Raw genomic sequence first — 16,217 nt, 5'->3', positions numbered from 1 at the left:
ATGATCTTTAGGCTCGAATCTTAGAAGAATAGTCATCTTGTGTCTTCTCTACCCCCTTTCGGGAGGACAAAAGAGAATGGGCGTCCCCCTCCAATCAGGAGAACCAGTTTTGTGTAATATAGTGCACGAAGAAAAAGACAACAACCAACAATTTCTAGAAAAGTTAGAGAAAAGGGTCTTTTTTTCTCAAGGAATGACGAAGAGGTCTTCTCGAGAGTGAGAGAGTGGAGAGACGCATGCCGAGTGGACTGTATTGGTTGTATAGGGGGGCGAAGACGACGTCGACGTCTTCTTCTTCTGATTTTTATCAAAACGGACGTCTTCTTCGTCTTCTTCGTCTTCTCCCTATCTCGGCAAGGTCATATCAAGAAAACGGGCGTTTAGTATTCTCCGAAGCCCCGCCTCCTCCCCTACCTCTCTCTATCTCTCACTGTCCGGTTGGGGTACTCGGATTCCTTTTTCCGCAACGGACGGGTGGGTATGGGTGTCACGAATGGAAAGAGAGATGGGGGATTTGTATTATCTAGTACATGTTGACCTACATCCTCGTTACCGGAAAATTTTTGAAATTGTTCGGGGTTTTCTGGCTATTATGGTGCATCAGGCGATTTTCATGGGATGCTGGAAATATAAGAATTTATGGTTGTTGGGAAGTTATGGAGTTCTGTTTCAGGCGGTTTAAAACGGTTCAGTACCGGTCAAAAGGTTGTAAACTTTGGCCGTTTTCAGTTTAAATTGTACATCTTTGAGAGTGTGTCATGGTAATACTGAATGCCCCACAAAGTAAATTATGTATAAACCATACAGAACAAAAGTAGAACTTCATTTTTGTACTGAATAATTTTTTGTACGGACACTTCCTAGAGAGTTATGATCATGTTAAGACGACAGCTCAAAAATCGCACTATTTTACCCGGAAATTGGTCGATTTGAGGGAGAAATTACTTTGTCAATATGTAACTTGCTAGAGAGTGCTTGTACAAAAAAATTGCCAACTACAAGCTATGTAGTTCTGAATGGCCTACTGTGGTGCATATGCTCTTCAGAACAGAACGAGAATTGTGTAAAGAAAGTTGGAAAGCTAAGCTAAAGAAAATTTCGAAAAAATTTTTGTATGTCGAATTTGACCTAAGATATAAGATATCCGTCACGGAGTTCTGTACATCAGTCTAAATGACAAAAGTGACACATGATGCTTTTGATCTACCGTAATCTCAACAGAGCGTTTTTTTAAAACTAGATAATTTGGGTAGTAGAGGTAAGAAGGTAGCATCTGGAAGATTCACGAAAAATGAAAAACAATTTTAAACTATGCATCAAGTTTAAAGACCCACGTGGATTTCTCAAAAACAAAATTGCCAAATCTAATTTAAAATCAATTTGCCAAGGCACAAAAAAGTTCAGATCGACTACAAAAAGGAATATAAAAAATTCTCGTTTCCTCTCTGAAAAAATCGCAAAATAGATAATAATAATTAATAATTTCTTACACAACACACACTGAAGATAGTCATCACGATAGAATATAAAGATTTTTAAAAATAAGACATTCTTTTCGTGAATAATCTTCCAGATGCCTTCACCTTCGATCCAGATTGGCCAGGACCAGATAACGGTAGATCAAAAGCTGTGCTATTATATGACTTATCTGATTTTCCGCCGGAAATTATTTTCTGATTGAAAAAGTGTAGGAAGATTTAGAACCATTTAGATTTCATCTATTAATATTCTTTGTGAACAGCCATGTGTCAATTCTCACATTTTCAGTTTTGTAATCGTATAATTTCCATCCAAAACTTTTACTTCAGGGGGTTGTTGCGTTCCAAGAAAGCCACTAATAAAACTCTGTGTAACCCTGAACTACTGATTGGAAACCTTCCACGAACTACGACGTTTCGAAACCATAAAACTAGCAACAATTTAACATAGTTCCATTTAAAAACGATGGGCTCCCATGGCACTCAAAGTTTCCAACTGGTTGCGAAACGTCACAGTTGCGAAATGTCGCGGAGCCATATAACTTTTTCTTCATTCTTTTACAAATGACCCTGAGATGCACCATATCGATCCCTCAAAGTTTCAGTCATTCTGAAATTCCATGCCACGTGTTGTATGATCATTGACCTACTCATTCCCTCTTTTTGTTCTGAATTCATTCACTTCATTTCTCACACGATGACGTCACCTGCTACCACCTCATATGACTTGAAGAAGCAAATTGGACGAAGAGTGAAACACAAACAAAGTTGACAAAAAATGGTGGGACAGCACTGTTACTATTGTAAAAATCTGTGAGGGGTCAACCCAAAAAGTCAACACTAAAAAAGAAAATAAGAAAATAAAAGCTACAAAAATGCAACACACACTTGCAAATAAGAAGACAAATTCAAAGTTCACGTGTCCTCTCTCAGTATCTGTCGAATCGAAAAACATATTGATCTCTCCGAAAGATCTTCAAAGACAGAAAGAAACACACACAGAGAATGATAAGATCTCTTCATTCTCTTTTCTTTCTATCCCTTTCAGGGTATTTACTTTTCAGGAGACACGTGATTGCATTAAGAGATATCTTCTGGAGACAATTGGTTCAAACAGTTCAATTGTATGAGATGAGTAATGACTTCCAGACTTTTTTAGTAGATTTGAAATCTGTTTTTCCAATAGAATAAATATGGATTTCCAGACTTGTCCACATAAAAGGATTTATTAGATTTGTACTTTTTATACGGACCGACACATACAGTACCACTCAAAAGGTGATCAACCTTGGCTGTTTTCAGTGAAAAATGACCAACTTTGACATTGTATTTCGGTTTTAACTGATTGCGCGACAAATTTTATTTTGTATGTGTTGAACCGAGCAAAAATTAATATTAAAATTAATTTTTGTAGTTGACCTTTTTTTGTAGGGACACTATCTTGAAAGTTACAAGTTGTCAAAGTGAAAAGTTCCAAAATTTCGCTATTAGTCGATTTCAGGAATAAATTACTTTGACAACCTGTAACTTTTAAGATCGAGTCTTTACAAAACAAATGATCAACTATAAAATATATGTGCTATTTTTGCTCTTTCTAACCAATACAAAATAAAACTTGTCGGACAATCAGGTGACACCGAAATACACTGTCAATGTTGGTTATTTTCCACAGAAAACAGACAAAGTTGGTGAACTATTGAGCGGTACTATAAGTAGATTCAAAATACTTGTTATGAGTCCAATAACATACCAAAATATAGATCTCAGTGAGTTCTATGTCTTTGATATGCCCACTTAGTATTCATTATTGTACCGTGAGCCGAGTTGATAATTTCAGCCCGACCCACGATGAAATAATAAAATCCAATCCAGCCTTGAATTATATCACCGGCATAGAACTCGCTAAGATCTACATTTTTATATATTTTTGGACTCAAAATATTCATGTCGGCCCGGATGACAAGCATGGTTAAAACAAAGTTATGTAGTCGTTATAATCACTTTGGTGGTACTCTTCGGACCCATACTTGTTAGTCGTATTGTCTGGGCACTGGATAATCCGAACAAGCGACGAATGGCATGTTTGTACTCTGTGCTGGAAATAAGTCTGTCAAATTTTCAACTCCCCTCTTCAAAACCACTCACTTGATAGTATAAAACACGAAAACATTACTAGCACATGCTAGATTGACACCGATCCCTGCATAAATTGAAATGAGCTTCCGAGTCGCGGCGTCCTTGGCAAATATAGCAAACTGATTAGCGATTGTTACACTACTCCATCCGATGATGACCAGGATAACAGTCCACAAAATAGAGCGGAAGACTACTTTCATTTGAGAGGCACCTGCGTAGCTTCGGAGTTGGAGGTAGGTGAAAAAATAGACAATTACTATGGCGATATTGACAAATATTCCACTGGTGTTGAATTGAGAGAATGTGGGACCCGCGAAGGCCAAGGGGACCGTGCAGTAGATTTGACTGAAATTCATGGAATCGATTAAGAGTAGGGAGAGAGACACTTACGTTTTGGGGTCTCTTTGAATGAACCCTGAAACCATGAGGAACGTAGTGTAGGAGGATGGGAGTACCAGTTGCGCCATGACGTAGAGGATTGGGCGTTCCAGAAGAGCACGGTATCTGGAAATGGCTCCAAATCATAACCTAAACATTAAGAGCCGACAAATAGCAAAATAGACTAGTTGTAAATAGACTTTCAATAGACTAGTTGTAAATAGACTAAATTTATTAAAACCTTAAAGAACGGTTAAAAAAAACCAGTATCCGGCCTTGAAAGGGTCATAAACGTAGAACTCGCCGAGATCTACATTTTGCTATATTTTTCAGCGTAAAATATTAACAGGGGAAGTTTTTGGAGACGCGGCTTTCTATAAATTTGGTTATAGATACTTTCGACTACGGGGAGTTCAGTTCTGCAGTCAAAACCGGCTTAATATATCTGCGAGCAGAGTTATAGGCTCTCAAACTTGGAATTCCAAATCAGCCGCATATACGCCATTGCGCGGTTCCATATGTGTTCCCCAGCGGTTCACCTGTGCTCGTACGTTAAAAAATGAGAAAATCTTGCGTATACTACTTGCCGATTTGGAATTCCATGTGAAAAAGCATAACCATATGAAAAGTTTGAGAGCTCATAACTCGGCTCGCATAAACATTTAGCCGGTTTTGATGACAGAAATAGACTACCTGTAGTCGAAAGTACCTATGACCAAATTCATAAATAGTTTGAAAACCGCACCTCCGAAGAGTCCCCTTGTTAGATAGGAGTAAGAGAAAATAACGATCTACCATTGATGAGAACTGTTCAAATCTGAACCTGCACCGATCAGAACTACCCAATTGAGGTAGTCTCTTATAGTTCTGTCCCAGTTCTAATTCGGGCACTTTTGATCACGGCGGTTTTCATTCGTTCCCTTTTGGGAACATTCTGATTCGGGGCTATTTTCATCAGAAGTATTAGCACGACACGCTTCTCACGACCGCACTCAACCGAAATCGAAGAAAACTGTGTGCGAAATTGAGAGACGCAGAGAAAAAAAGAAATTTTTCAAGGTCATTTCGATTGAGCGCACTTGTAAGAACTGTGCCGAGCTAATAGCCCCGAAAAAAGGAAGCTGAATGTACACTTACACGACGGGTGACTTGCAAGCAATCAACCTGTCAATCCCTGTCATTAATCTCAACGGATTGGCCATACACTTTCCGATACTTGTGAAAAACAACATCCAGTAACAATTGGCTTGACTATCAGTTACTGAAAATATTGTGAATCCTCTCAAAGCTTGATATGAGTACTTACCATCTGCAAACACATGATAATTGAACACAAAGTGTCCACAGAGATGCATTAAATCTGCTAAGCAACAAAACGTAATCATATAATGACAAGGAGAATGAAAGTTTCTGGAAGGGTATTTGGATTTCAAGTTTCAAAATGTTTTCTTAATTTACCGCTCTTTGATAAACAAGATTATCATGATAGAGTTCCCAGTACAGCTAACAATTGCACAGAATAAATAAAACAAAGTAATCGGGACCAAAGGTTGGTTCACCTCAGCAACCATGTTTCAGAATGGACATAAGAAAAGCTTTTAGGTGGGTGTCAGGTTTTCAGTTTTTAGTAAGATCATTGTTTTCCCATGGGTGTGGGAAACAGCACACTAAACATGTCCTTCTGCACTTTCGATAAGCCAAAAATCTCAAGGACCCCGTGATTCAAATTGAACCAGATGAACTTGATGACATTTGACTTTTAAATGGTTTATGGTGGCGGGAAACTCAAGTTTCCAGGAATTGTTTGCTGGATATGACTACTTCCAGACAGATTTATTGCTTACTGGTTCTCGGGTGTAACAAACAAAAAACAATTTTTTATAATAATGGAGAAAACCTGGCTCTTTAAAAAAATGTGGAATGGCTTTATTTACTTGAAATTGTGACAAATGAGAATAGTGTGATACTGATGTTACATGGGATGTACAATGTAGAACTACTTACATTTGTAAGTTTACACGAATTTTAGCACGAAATGCGCCAAAAACTCCATTTTCCAAAATGACTGCTGAAAAAACATGTTTTCGGGAAAAGTTGCTTCACCTAGGCCGACCGGTAAAAATTTGGAAATCGGAAATTATCCACCCAATCCATGCCAAAAATCATCCTGGTTTCAGATATTATTTCAAGTCGAAATGCCAGTTTTTCGTTTTTTGAAATATCTTTATTTTCGCAACAGTATCAAAGAAAGATAACTCAAAACATTTCTGACTGACTAGCTAAAAATTGGCTGAAAACTTGGGAAATTGATCGAATTTCGAAAATTTTGTAATTTTTTGTTGTGCGATGGACATAAAAAATGCGACACTTGCAGTTTTTAGTTGAAACTGATCAACTTTGTGACTGTGACACGGCTTCCCTGATAGTCTGACAATATTGATTGTTTATGGAGTGTGTAGATCACAAGTAGAGGTTTATTTTTGTAGTTAACAACTGTTTCGTACGAGAAAATCGTCAAAGTAAACAGCTCAAAAATCTATCTTTTTAGCACTGAAAAATGGCATCAATTGTGAGAAATTCCTTTGACGACTCATAACTTGCTAGGGAGTACCCGTACAAAAAAGTGACCAACTACAAAAATGAAGCTCTATTTGTGATCTGTATAGTCAATAAACAATCAATATTGTGAAACTATCAGCGAGGCCGTCTCACACTCACAAAGTTGATCATTTTCAACTAAAAACTACATGTGCCGCATTCTTTATGGCCAGTACTGTATGTCTATAAATTTCCGTCTTCCTTGTAAACTGTGCAGAAGATTTTTGGATTCTTGATGAAAATTTTGATGAATTTACATAGAAAACATCTTATTAACCTTATTAATATATTTTTTCCAAGACAAAAACAGAATCCAATTCAAATTAATGCAAGTTCCTTGATCAAAATGTTATCACTCGTGATCGAGTCCTCCTTTCTCATCAGTTTCAGCGCCTCACGAGGTGTCATAGTAATCACGCCATCCACAGAGAAACATGCTCCATTTGCCCAGGATCTTCTGAAAGATTAATTTTAGATTTAACAATTTTAGAGCTCCACAAACTCACTTCTTAAGAATTGGTCCTGTCGCGCTGGAAATCGCGATCTGTTGCACTGAAACAGGCATCGACGCTCTACGAGAATCAGTCACCAACACGTTATAAGACCTTTTCTGCATTGCCGGTCCGTAATAGTTACTAGTCGAGTATTTCTTCGTATAGTCCGGGTTATCCACCAACAGATGAGACGAAAACCTATCGGTATTCATGCTTCTAGTCTCAGATATCTGACTTCCACGTCGCTTTCCAACACATGCCATCGAACCGATCATAGCGATCGCACTCGGGTAAAAGAAGATGACAGTGACCCAGTTGATGACAAGAAGTATCAAAACCAACAGGATAAGATAGGAGTTGTTCAAATAATAGAAGAGGTAAATGAGTGCAGAGGTGGAGCAAATCGATGAGACAGTCACTTGAGAAAACAGTGTGTCTACAGTATCCAACACTTTGGCAGAATGATTTTTCTTCCGTGACATACTGTACATGTTACAGAATCTTAAGGCACCATCTGCAGGGATGATGCTAAGCACGACATGTTGGATAGGCTCCACTCGCACGCCTTCAAACACAAATTCCTGAAAAAAGAAAGACTTTCAGAATTCATAGGTACTAAATCCGACTCACCCTTAACAACTCAAAAACTACAAGGCAGAATGAGAAGCCTATCAACGCGATCATTGTATTCACTTGAATTTTGTTGATAGTGCAGAAGAAAACGGGCGGTACGATGAAAAGGGATAGGGTTAGAGTGATGGACTCGTAGCAACGAAAGAATGAGCATTCGACGGTTCCTTTGTTGATGGAGACATTCATAAAATTGATGAGTCGGATTAGGTTCAGGGTTCTGGAAAAATAAGTTTTTGGTTCAGTAAGTACGCTCTGTTCCACTACAGAGATCCATTTCAGAAGAACAACGGTTTTGGGAAAATTGTGTGAATGATTGTGTATGAAACTACATATTTGCAACTGTTGAAGTTAAAATTTCAGTAGTTCGGCCGGTAAACTATGCCCGTTTTCAGTTGAAACTGTCCAACTTTGAGAGGGTGTTACGGTATCACCATTGTCCAACAAAATTCATTTTTTAATGGATTTTAGAGACGAAGAGTAGAACTCTATTTTTGTAGTTGATAACTTTTTTGTACGGGCACTCCCTAGAGAGTTATGGTCATTTTAGGACGACAGCTCAAAAATCGCACTATTTTACTGAAATTGGTCGATTTGAGGGAGAACTTATTTTGTCAATACGTAACTTGCTAGGGAGTGCCAGTACAAAAAAGTCGCTAACTACAAAAATGAAGCCTTTGTTCTGTAGGATACATAAATAATTTTACTTTTTGGGACAGTCATTGATACCGTAACACCCTCCCAAAGTTGGACAACTTCAACTGAAAACGGGCAAAGTTCGTATACTTTTGCACGGCACTGTACTGTGACTTATCTGAGCCAATTAACCTTGTCCACGATAACTGAGGTCGATACCGTTTAACTTAGACTATTCCAGGAATATTAAAACTTGTATAGGCTAACCGAGACTTACATTAGTCAGGCCAATGTACCCAAAGGATCAAAAACTAGCCCGATTTTTGACCGGTTCCCAATCTGACTAACAGCTCCCACGCTCTCTGCTCCCACACACTCAACGCAAAAAAAAAAACTCACACGAATCCTATGATCACCACCAAATACGTGAAAACGAAAGGAATCTTGACGGGGGATGACAACATTTTCTGCCCGATTTGACACATGAGATGTGCGAAATAAACAAGTTTCTCCTCGAAAAACGCCTGAATTCCACGAACACAGCTTAGACGGATTGATGGGATGCACTGGAAAATTAATGGAATTTAGGGCTTCCTTGGAACTAAAAGATTTGCAGAGAAAGAGGATAACATACCCAATTATAAGTATTTCGGATCAGCAGCACTGATAGGATTACTGTCATCGTGCACACATTCTGAAGGAGGTTTAGGAGGCATAGGGTGACTGATGGGATGATTGTTTTGGCTGGGGATACAATTATAGAGACCAATGGAATAATAGAGGCACAGGTAGAGGTTGTGAGAAGCATCGGGAGAGATTTGTCGACGGTGGCAAGGAGAAGACGGACGATGGTGGAGGAGCAGGGTCCTCGTCTGGAAAAATTCGGACTATATTTTGAGTAGGGTACTTTACAAGCTTTTGGGATGCAACGTTGTTGATTTTTATATAAGTGTGTAGATCAAAACTAGGGCTACATTTTTGCAGTTAATAGTTTTTTGATAGCTATAAAGGCTATTGAGATACGGGCGGTCTAAGCTAGGTGGTAGCGACGAGAGACGCAGAGAAAGCAGACACTCTCATTTCTCAGCGTCTCTCTCGCCCCCACCCTCTCGTTGTTTCAGGTGTATATCTCAAAAGCGTGAAAGACGCATATCTCAAAAGCGTGAATAGCTATCAAAAAGTTGTCAACTGGAAAAATGAAGTTCTAGGTTTAATCTATATGAAAATATAAAAATTGTGTGAATTAGACTAGAAATAATGCCATGACGCTGCTTCAAAGTTGGTCATGTTTTTCGGATCTATACAGAAAGTCACGATTTTTCAAAATTACAGCTTTTCTGAGCTCAGAAGTCTCTGTCAAAGTCCTTACCGATACTTATCCCAACACCTTCTCAAAAATATGGAATTCGCTGTGGTGACATGTAGAATCACCACGATATACATTGGATCCGGGTCGAAGTAATGGTTAAGATGAGATAGAAAAGATAGTATGCAAATTGATAGAAATGTAGAAATCGCAGTGGAAATGATGACTGGAATACTTCGGGAGAAAATGGTCAGGCAGATGAGGGGGATCAGGATGAAGGGAAGGAGGATTTGGGGATCTGGAAATGAAGATTATGGAAAAAAAACATGGTAAAGGAGGGTTACCTTGCCAAATTCCTGAGGATTCTTTGGCCACGGGGATTGTATTGTTATCGCTCTGGAAGTGTACACAATTATTAAAAAACTAAGAGGTTTGAGGATTCTGAATGTGCTTTCAAAATTTGTCAAGGGTAACAATGAGCATGTGATAATGAACGGTTTTTAAAAATCTTTGTATCCCGACTCAATTGATCCAACCTTTATGAATTATATTTAAAAGATTTAGAATCTTCAAATTTTCAGTTTTCATATAATGTTTTAAAATAATTTATACTCAGAGATGTCCTGCAAGGCCAAAAAAGGTTTTCTATATCCCAGCTAATTAGTTCAACAAGATCAATATAATTTTATTTCAAATAATGGCTTCTAGCAGAAATCAGAACACACGTCCACAATGAGCAAACCAAGTAGATCAAACTTTTCGAACACCACAAATCTCTTTCACAATCTGACTCACCATGACTTGAATGTGCATCAACTCAAAGCTTAGTGTCATTAAGAAGAACGTAAAGCTTGCAAGACTCCAGAAGAATAGAATAAGGATTGGACGGAATTGGAGGAAGTTTGAGATTCTGGAAATTGGAAAGAATTAAAAAAAATATTTGTTGAAATAAATTGGTAAATTTTCTTATAGCTAAAATCAAAAACTTGAGATCTAAAGCTTTCCTCCAGAAAGCGAAAGGGTGAGATGCAGAGAAGTCAGACACTCTCGCTTCTCTGCGTCTCTTTTCCTTTCTTCGCTCAAAAAGCTCTGTAAATATGAATTTCACATTGTTCCAATTGACTTTGTTCATCAAAATTTTCTCTTTCAATTCACGTCTATTTTTGAAAGTGTCTAGCAACATCAGGAATAACCCAAATTAAAAAATTCTTGTTGGTGCATGAAGACCAAGTCCAGCTCTATATTTTTGTAGTTGACAACTTTTTAATAGCTATTCACGCTTTTGAGCTGTGCGCCTTTGAAGTTGGGTAGTTGGCTCGGCGAGAGTGAGGAGAGGGGGAGAGGGCGCAGGCAGTCAGGCACTCTCGCTTCTCTGCGTCTCTCCCTGCGGAGCAGCAGCGGAAACCATCGTATCTCAAAAGCAGGGCTATCGAAAAGTTGTCAACTTCAAAAATGAAGGTTTGAACATTTTAATACTCATAATATAGCTAAAAACGATAACGATCTCCCAAATTTTAACAATTATAGACCAAATTTTAACTCACTTTTTCGCGACGACGAGCATTTTCCTTCTTGTATCCGATCGAATAAAGTCTTATAGAACCGAATCTTATATTCCCAAAAAACCAAAGCTCCGCCTCCAAACTTCTTATGGCTTATCCGTGTCTCCGGAATAACTTTATCGTCTATAAACTGCAAATTCTTTGAATAATATTTAGAGAGAAGAGATAGAAAAATCTTGAAAGGGCGTCAAAAAATATGTCTAGCAGTGGGTGGATCTTATATTCTTATCTCGGATGTGAAGTTTGATGTTAATTTGGAAAAGAATGGGGACAATAGGGGTCAAGAGAATAATTTTTTTTTGATTTGCAAGTTTTTTTCTTTTTCTAGATTGCATTTAATCTTGTTTTGCATCCATGGGATAGAGTGTTCTGATTTTTGAACGGGAAACCGGAATTCGGAGGAGACAACTTCCTGAATAAACAAGGAAATACATATAGGGTTGTCTGGAACTCAATTTATTCAATTCAAAGGAGGGAAAAAAGAAACATAGAAAAACATAGAGTATGTGGGAATTGCGGGAAATGAGTTGTCTGGAGTTTTTGAGTTATGGGAAATTCAAATAGAGAGGTATTGAAATCGAGCAACTATATAAAACATAAACATTTGTGGACTTAGAAATTTCGAACAAAATTTGAAGTCATGACATTTGAAAACCAAAAAAAAAACTCAAAACTGAGAATACTGGGGGAATTCGTCATGCAAAGTATGGAAAAAAAATGCTCTGGGGGAATTAGAAATTTTGAAATTCTGAAATTCCTAAACTGGAGAAATTAGAAAAATGGAAAATGTGGATAGCTCATGAAATAATAAAAAAAAGTTCTTTTTAAGTCTTAATTTCACAGGTTTCGAATTCTTCGGTTTCGGAATGTCTCTAATACTAAGGACTAGAGTTTCCAAATGACATTTGAACGAAGGGGAGACTTTATTTGTTGAAATTTTCTCTATGTATAGGGCATCTTCATAATGTCGCTGAAAGCAAAAAAAAAAACTTCTTTAAAGAAATTTTTTCAATTTGAACGTGCCAAGACCAAAAAGTCATGCAACGTCTAGAAAAAAAAGATTTGGTGTCTCAAAAATCTATTAGCTCAGAGAAATTCCTTATTAACAGAGAAACTGAAAAAAGCTTGCATGAAATAAAGAAGCATAAAATTGTATAGTTACAAAAAATCCCGGTTTAAAAACAGCATAATTTAAAAAAAACTGAGGCATTTGGAAACAAAGCGTTTCCCAAACAAGATTTAGCAGAGAAGAGAGATACGGTTATTGAAATCGCGGAAGACGTAAGACGGAATTTTGTTCAACCTTACAGATGAAAGACTCATAAACCTGGGACTTGGAACAATTTCAAATATTATATTGTATACATTTTTAAAGCTTCAAAACGTCTGGTCTCTAAAAGTAATTGTTTTCAAAAATTATCCACTTCGAACAAATTCCGAAAATGTAACTTTATCGGGCTTTATTCACTTTCATGTTTTTCACTTCCAAAACTTGAAACTCCAACGTTTGATCTCACACTATTCTTTCTCAACTTATTATTATCTGCACGACTCATAAATCCATCTGGAAAAAATATCAACGAGAGCAGAAAATAAACGAATAAAATTTTCAGAATAGAAAAAGAAGAAAACTCTGATGAAAACTGATTCCATGATGAGTGTAAAAGGAAACAAAAACCAAAAAAGAGAAATCGGAACCTAATTAGTAATCGGAGAGGGAGGAACTAATTAGGCGGAAAGCTTGACGGAGTAAAGAGACAAATTCTCAGTTTTCTTCAGTCCTGACGTCCTCAAAAACATTAAATCGGAAGGAAGGTGGTGGCACGTCGTCAAATAGATACACGTCTCGAGAGAGAGACAAATAGTTTCTCGAAACAGATTAAAAAGGATAAGACTGACGCACATCTCATAGCTCTCTCAGAGCTCTCAGAGGTGGTGTTCACAACAAATGGATTATCTCTATATCTGGCAGAAGAGGAAAACACGAGAAATAGCGAGAGCACTTGTCAGATTCAATTTGGCGTCAGTTTATTCTAGTTGACATTTCGCCGGAAAGTATTTTAGGTGGATTACGCGCGCAGCAGATTTTTGGCGTCTAGCTCTGGATGACGTGTCCCCCATATCAAATTGAATTTATATGTTATAGTCTAGAAGGTAATTGAAACCTGATGAGCTCTATATAAATAGATCAAAGGGATATAAATAATTCATGTATGATAGAGATAGAGGCTCATCATTTTGTTGGAGAAAAGGAGGGAAATATATGTAATTTTACATTTCCTTCCCGTCATGAAACGTCAGAACGTGAGGATAAGGAGACAAACATTGAAAGTAGGTGGTAGTGGAGAGGCTAAAGATTGGTTTAATGAGTCAATTTATGGATGATAGGTAAGGTCAGGGTTTGGTTGAGATGTTTGGAAACTTAAAAATTTTAAACCAGTTAGTTATCTATTTCTATCGGTTAGGACAGAAACAGACTTTGAGGATCTGAAAAGAAAAGAAACTTACAACACAAGGACGGTTTATTCGCGTGCTTATCAAAAGCAAAAACTAATCTTTATCAAAGAGTTCAATCTTATAAAGGCTTGAGTTTCATGATGTGAATTAGGGTTTCCGGTTGCCACGCGAATATACATTTCCTTTTGTTTCTTCTCTTCCAATGGGTTTCGAAAATGAAGAACTTCGGCGAAGCCACTTCCCCCTCCTCTCGGCGATCGGGCATCCTTTTCCGAGGTCTTTCTTCAATCCAGATTGTGGTCTTCTGTCTGCGTTCTTCTCCCACTGACATCTGACTGAATGACTCGGCAACGCATTGCGCAAGTACTTCTGTAGACCATCCAGCGACTTCCGATGCCATTTCTCCAAGATCAACGGTGTCTTGTGATTTCCGACGGGCATCAACGGATCCACAACTTCCACGTTCGCTGATGTCTTCAGCCATTCTTTCCACTGTTTGGCCACATTGTCCACGTCCCCGAATTCACATTGTAGACTTCTCGGCATCATCCAGACTTTCTCCACTTCCTTCGCAACTGATTTTACGAAATCAACTCTCTTGCTGTTCTCATCCTCCTTATCAGTGTACTCAACAAGCACCACTGCCTCCTTCACTTCTCCCCAATCGAACTTCTGAGTCCACCCCGTTATCGTCTTATTACGATACTCGAGAACACCTGCACCTGGCCCCCTCGCCTCCAATCTAGGTCCGATGACCGCAACACTCGCCCGAATCTTCACCTTCTTTCTTTCCTTCTCCCCTTCCGACTTGAACACCTCTCCCACGTCACCCGTGCTTGCACTTCTCCCCCTCTCTCCACGCACGGCAACGCTCTTGCACTGTATCTCTGATACCTCCGTCGGAACCTTCCGAAGTTTCTCTCCTGGTCTCTCCAGTTTCTTCTCACCTCCAATAAACTGTCCTTCTGCCGAGTTCTCTTCGGCATTCACCAAACCATATGGATCTTTCCATTTCAGCTCAACGCCAATGCTCTCAAAAGCATTAGTTCCTATCAGTATCTTTTCCACCCAATTCTCAACCAACTGGAAAACTACTCTCACTTTCCGCCCTCTGACCACCATGGGAACTTTGATCTGCCCCCTGACTCTCATCTTGGAGTTTGACGCATTCAAAACTGTGAATGTCGGCTTTCCGAACACTTCAACTTCCTTTTCCCAGTCACGACACCCCGCCTTCAACCTCTCATAAGCACTAGTCGATATCACCGATACGACTGCCCCACTATCAATGACAACCCGTCTCCGTTGTCCCAACATCTCCACCATTTCCACGGTTTCCGCCCCAGCATTCTTGACAGTCCCCTCCTGGATCTGCACCTTATCGACTCTTTTCGATACACATTGCCAGGAACCATGTCCAATTCCTCCACAAGTGAAACATTTCATTTTCGCTCCACTATCTCTTCTCTCCCCTACAGTTTTCCGGTCACCATCGTTACTACCTTCAGGCGACCGACGACCATCAATGTCTCCCTGATCTCTCAATCTCCCCGTTCTCTCTTTCTGCTTCCGCAGTTCCTCATTCTCCCTCTGGAGTACAATATCCTTCAACTGGTCATACTGCGCCGCCAGTGGCAACTCCAACCGTTTAGCTACCAGCACCGACTGCAGCATGTCATCATCCTCCGTAGCTCTCATCAACTTTGTCGTTCTCATCTGCGACAACGTCGCTTTCTCGACCTCGGGATACGCTTTTTTCGACCACTTCTCTACCTCCACCAGGTACTCCCACAACTTCTGTCCCGGAGCCCTCTGAAGGCGATCGAATTCATGCAAGGCCTCAGCCTTCGCATCCAATTCTCCACGAACGCTCTTGCTACCGTCTCGGCAGATTTGTCCGGAATCGCGCATGCACCTGCATATCTGCTGAACAAATCTACTATACTCAACACATAACGATTCCCTGCACTACTTCTCCCCAAGTCCAATAAATCTAGTGCCACGATCTCCAATGGCTCACTCGCTTCAAATGGTGTCAGCGGTGAGGTCATAATCTGTTTGGCGTTCCCGCACAGACACTGCTGGCACTCTCTTGACCATTTAGTGATCAGCGCCTTCATTCTGGGCCACCAATATTTCTTCAGCAACATGGCAGTCACTTTCGCTGGGCTCCAATGTCCTCCAAAGGTACCTCCGTGAGCCTCAAGGAACACCTCCTGACCTTGTCTTGGAGTGCCAACGGCACTGGTCTACACTTCTGCCGGATAGGCTCACGCTTCTCTAACTCAATCGCACAGTCGACCATGTTCGTCTGTGTCAGCTCGTTCTCCTCGATAGCAAACACATCGCTAAACTCCGCCACCAGTCCCCTCATACCCCCTGACATAGTACCATTGGGGGGGGGGGGGGGGACCTCGGGATACGCCCTTTTCGACCACTTCTCTACCTCCACCAGGTACTCCCACAACTTCTGTCCCGGAGCCCTTTGAAGGCGATCGAATTCATGCAAGGCCTCAGCCTTCGCATCCCCCTGTCTCTTCCG

At 39.6% G+C, this 16,217-nt stretch overlaps 2 protein-coding genes across 2 annotated transcripts; both read right to left on the bottom strand.

Annotated features, from left to right (window-relative positions):
- Positions 1–3,458: 3,458 nt before the first annotated feature.
- Positions 3,459–5,347, bottom strand: GCK72_017309 (uncharacterized protein; the record flags this gene model as incomplete). The annotated part of the gene is made up of 5 exons (XM_053732017.1): positions 3,459–3,573; positions 3,624–3,959; positions 4,005–4,118; positions 5,130–5,253; positions 5,299–5,347. 5 exons carry the CDS (start codon positions 5,345–5,347, stop codon positions 3,459–3,461), a joined length of 738 nt encoding a protein of 245 aa, XP_053580930.1.
- A 1,561-nt stretch (positions 5,348–6,908) lies between these two features.
- On the bottom strand, positions 6,909–11,220 carry GCK72_017308 (uncharacterized protein; the record flags this gene model as incomplete). The annotated part of the gene is made up of 9 exons (XM_003089067.2): positions 6,909–7,047; positions 7,097–7,665; positions 7,715–7,934; positions 8,750–8,916; positions 8,985–9,222; positions 9,720–9,954; positions 10,001–10,052; positions 10,452–10,566; positions 11,201–11,220. 9 exons carry the CDS (start codon positions 11,218–11,220, stop codon positions 6,909–6,911), a joined length of 1,755 nt encoding a protein of 584 aa, XP_003089115.2.
- Positions 11,221–16,217: the final 4,997 nt, after the last annotated feature.

Source organism: Caenorhabditis remanei, chromosome V (genome assembly GCF_010183535.1).
Source record: "Caenorhabditis remanei strain PX506 chromosome V, whole genome shotgun sequence".
Classification (NCBI taxonomy): domain Eukaryota; kingdom Metazoa; phylum Nematoda; class Chromadorea; order Rhabditida; family Rhabditidae; genus Caenorhabditis; species Caenorhabditis remanei.
Note: the sequence above shows the minus strand (reverse complement) of the source record. Positions and strands in the feature narration are given on the sequence as shown.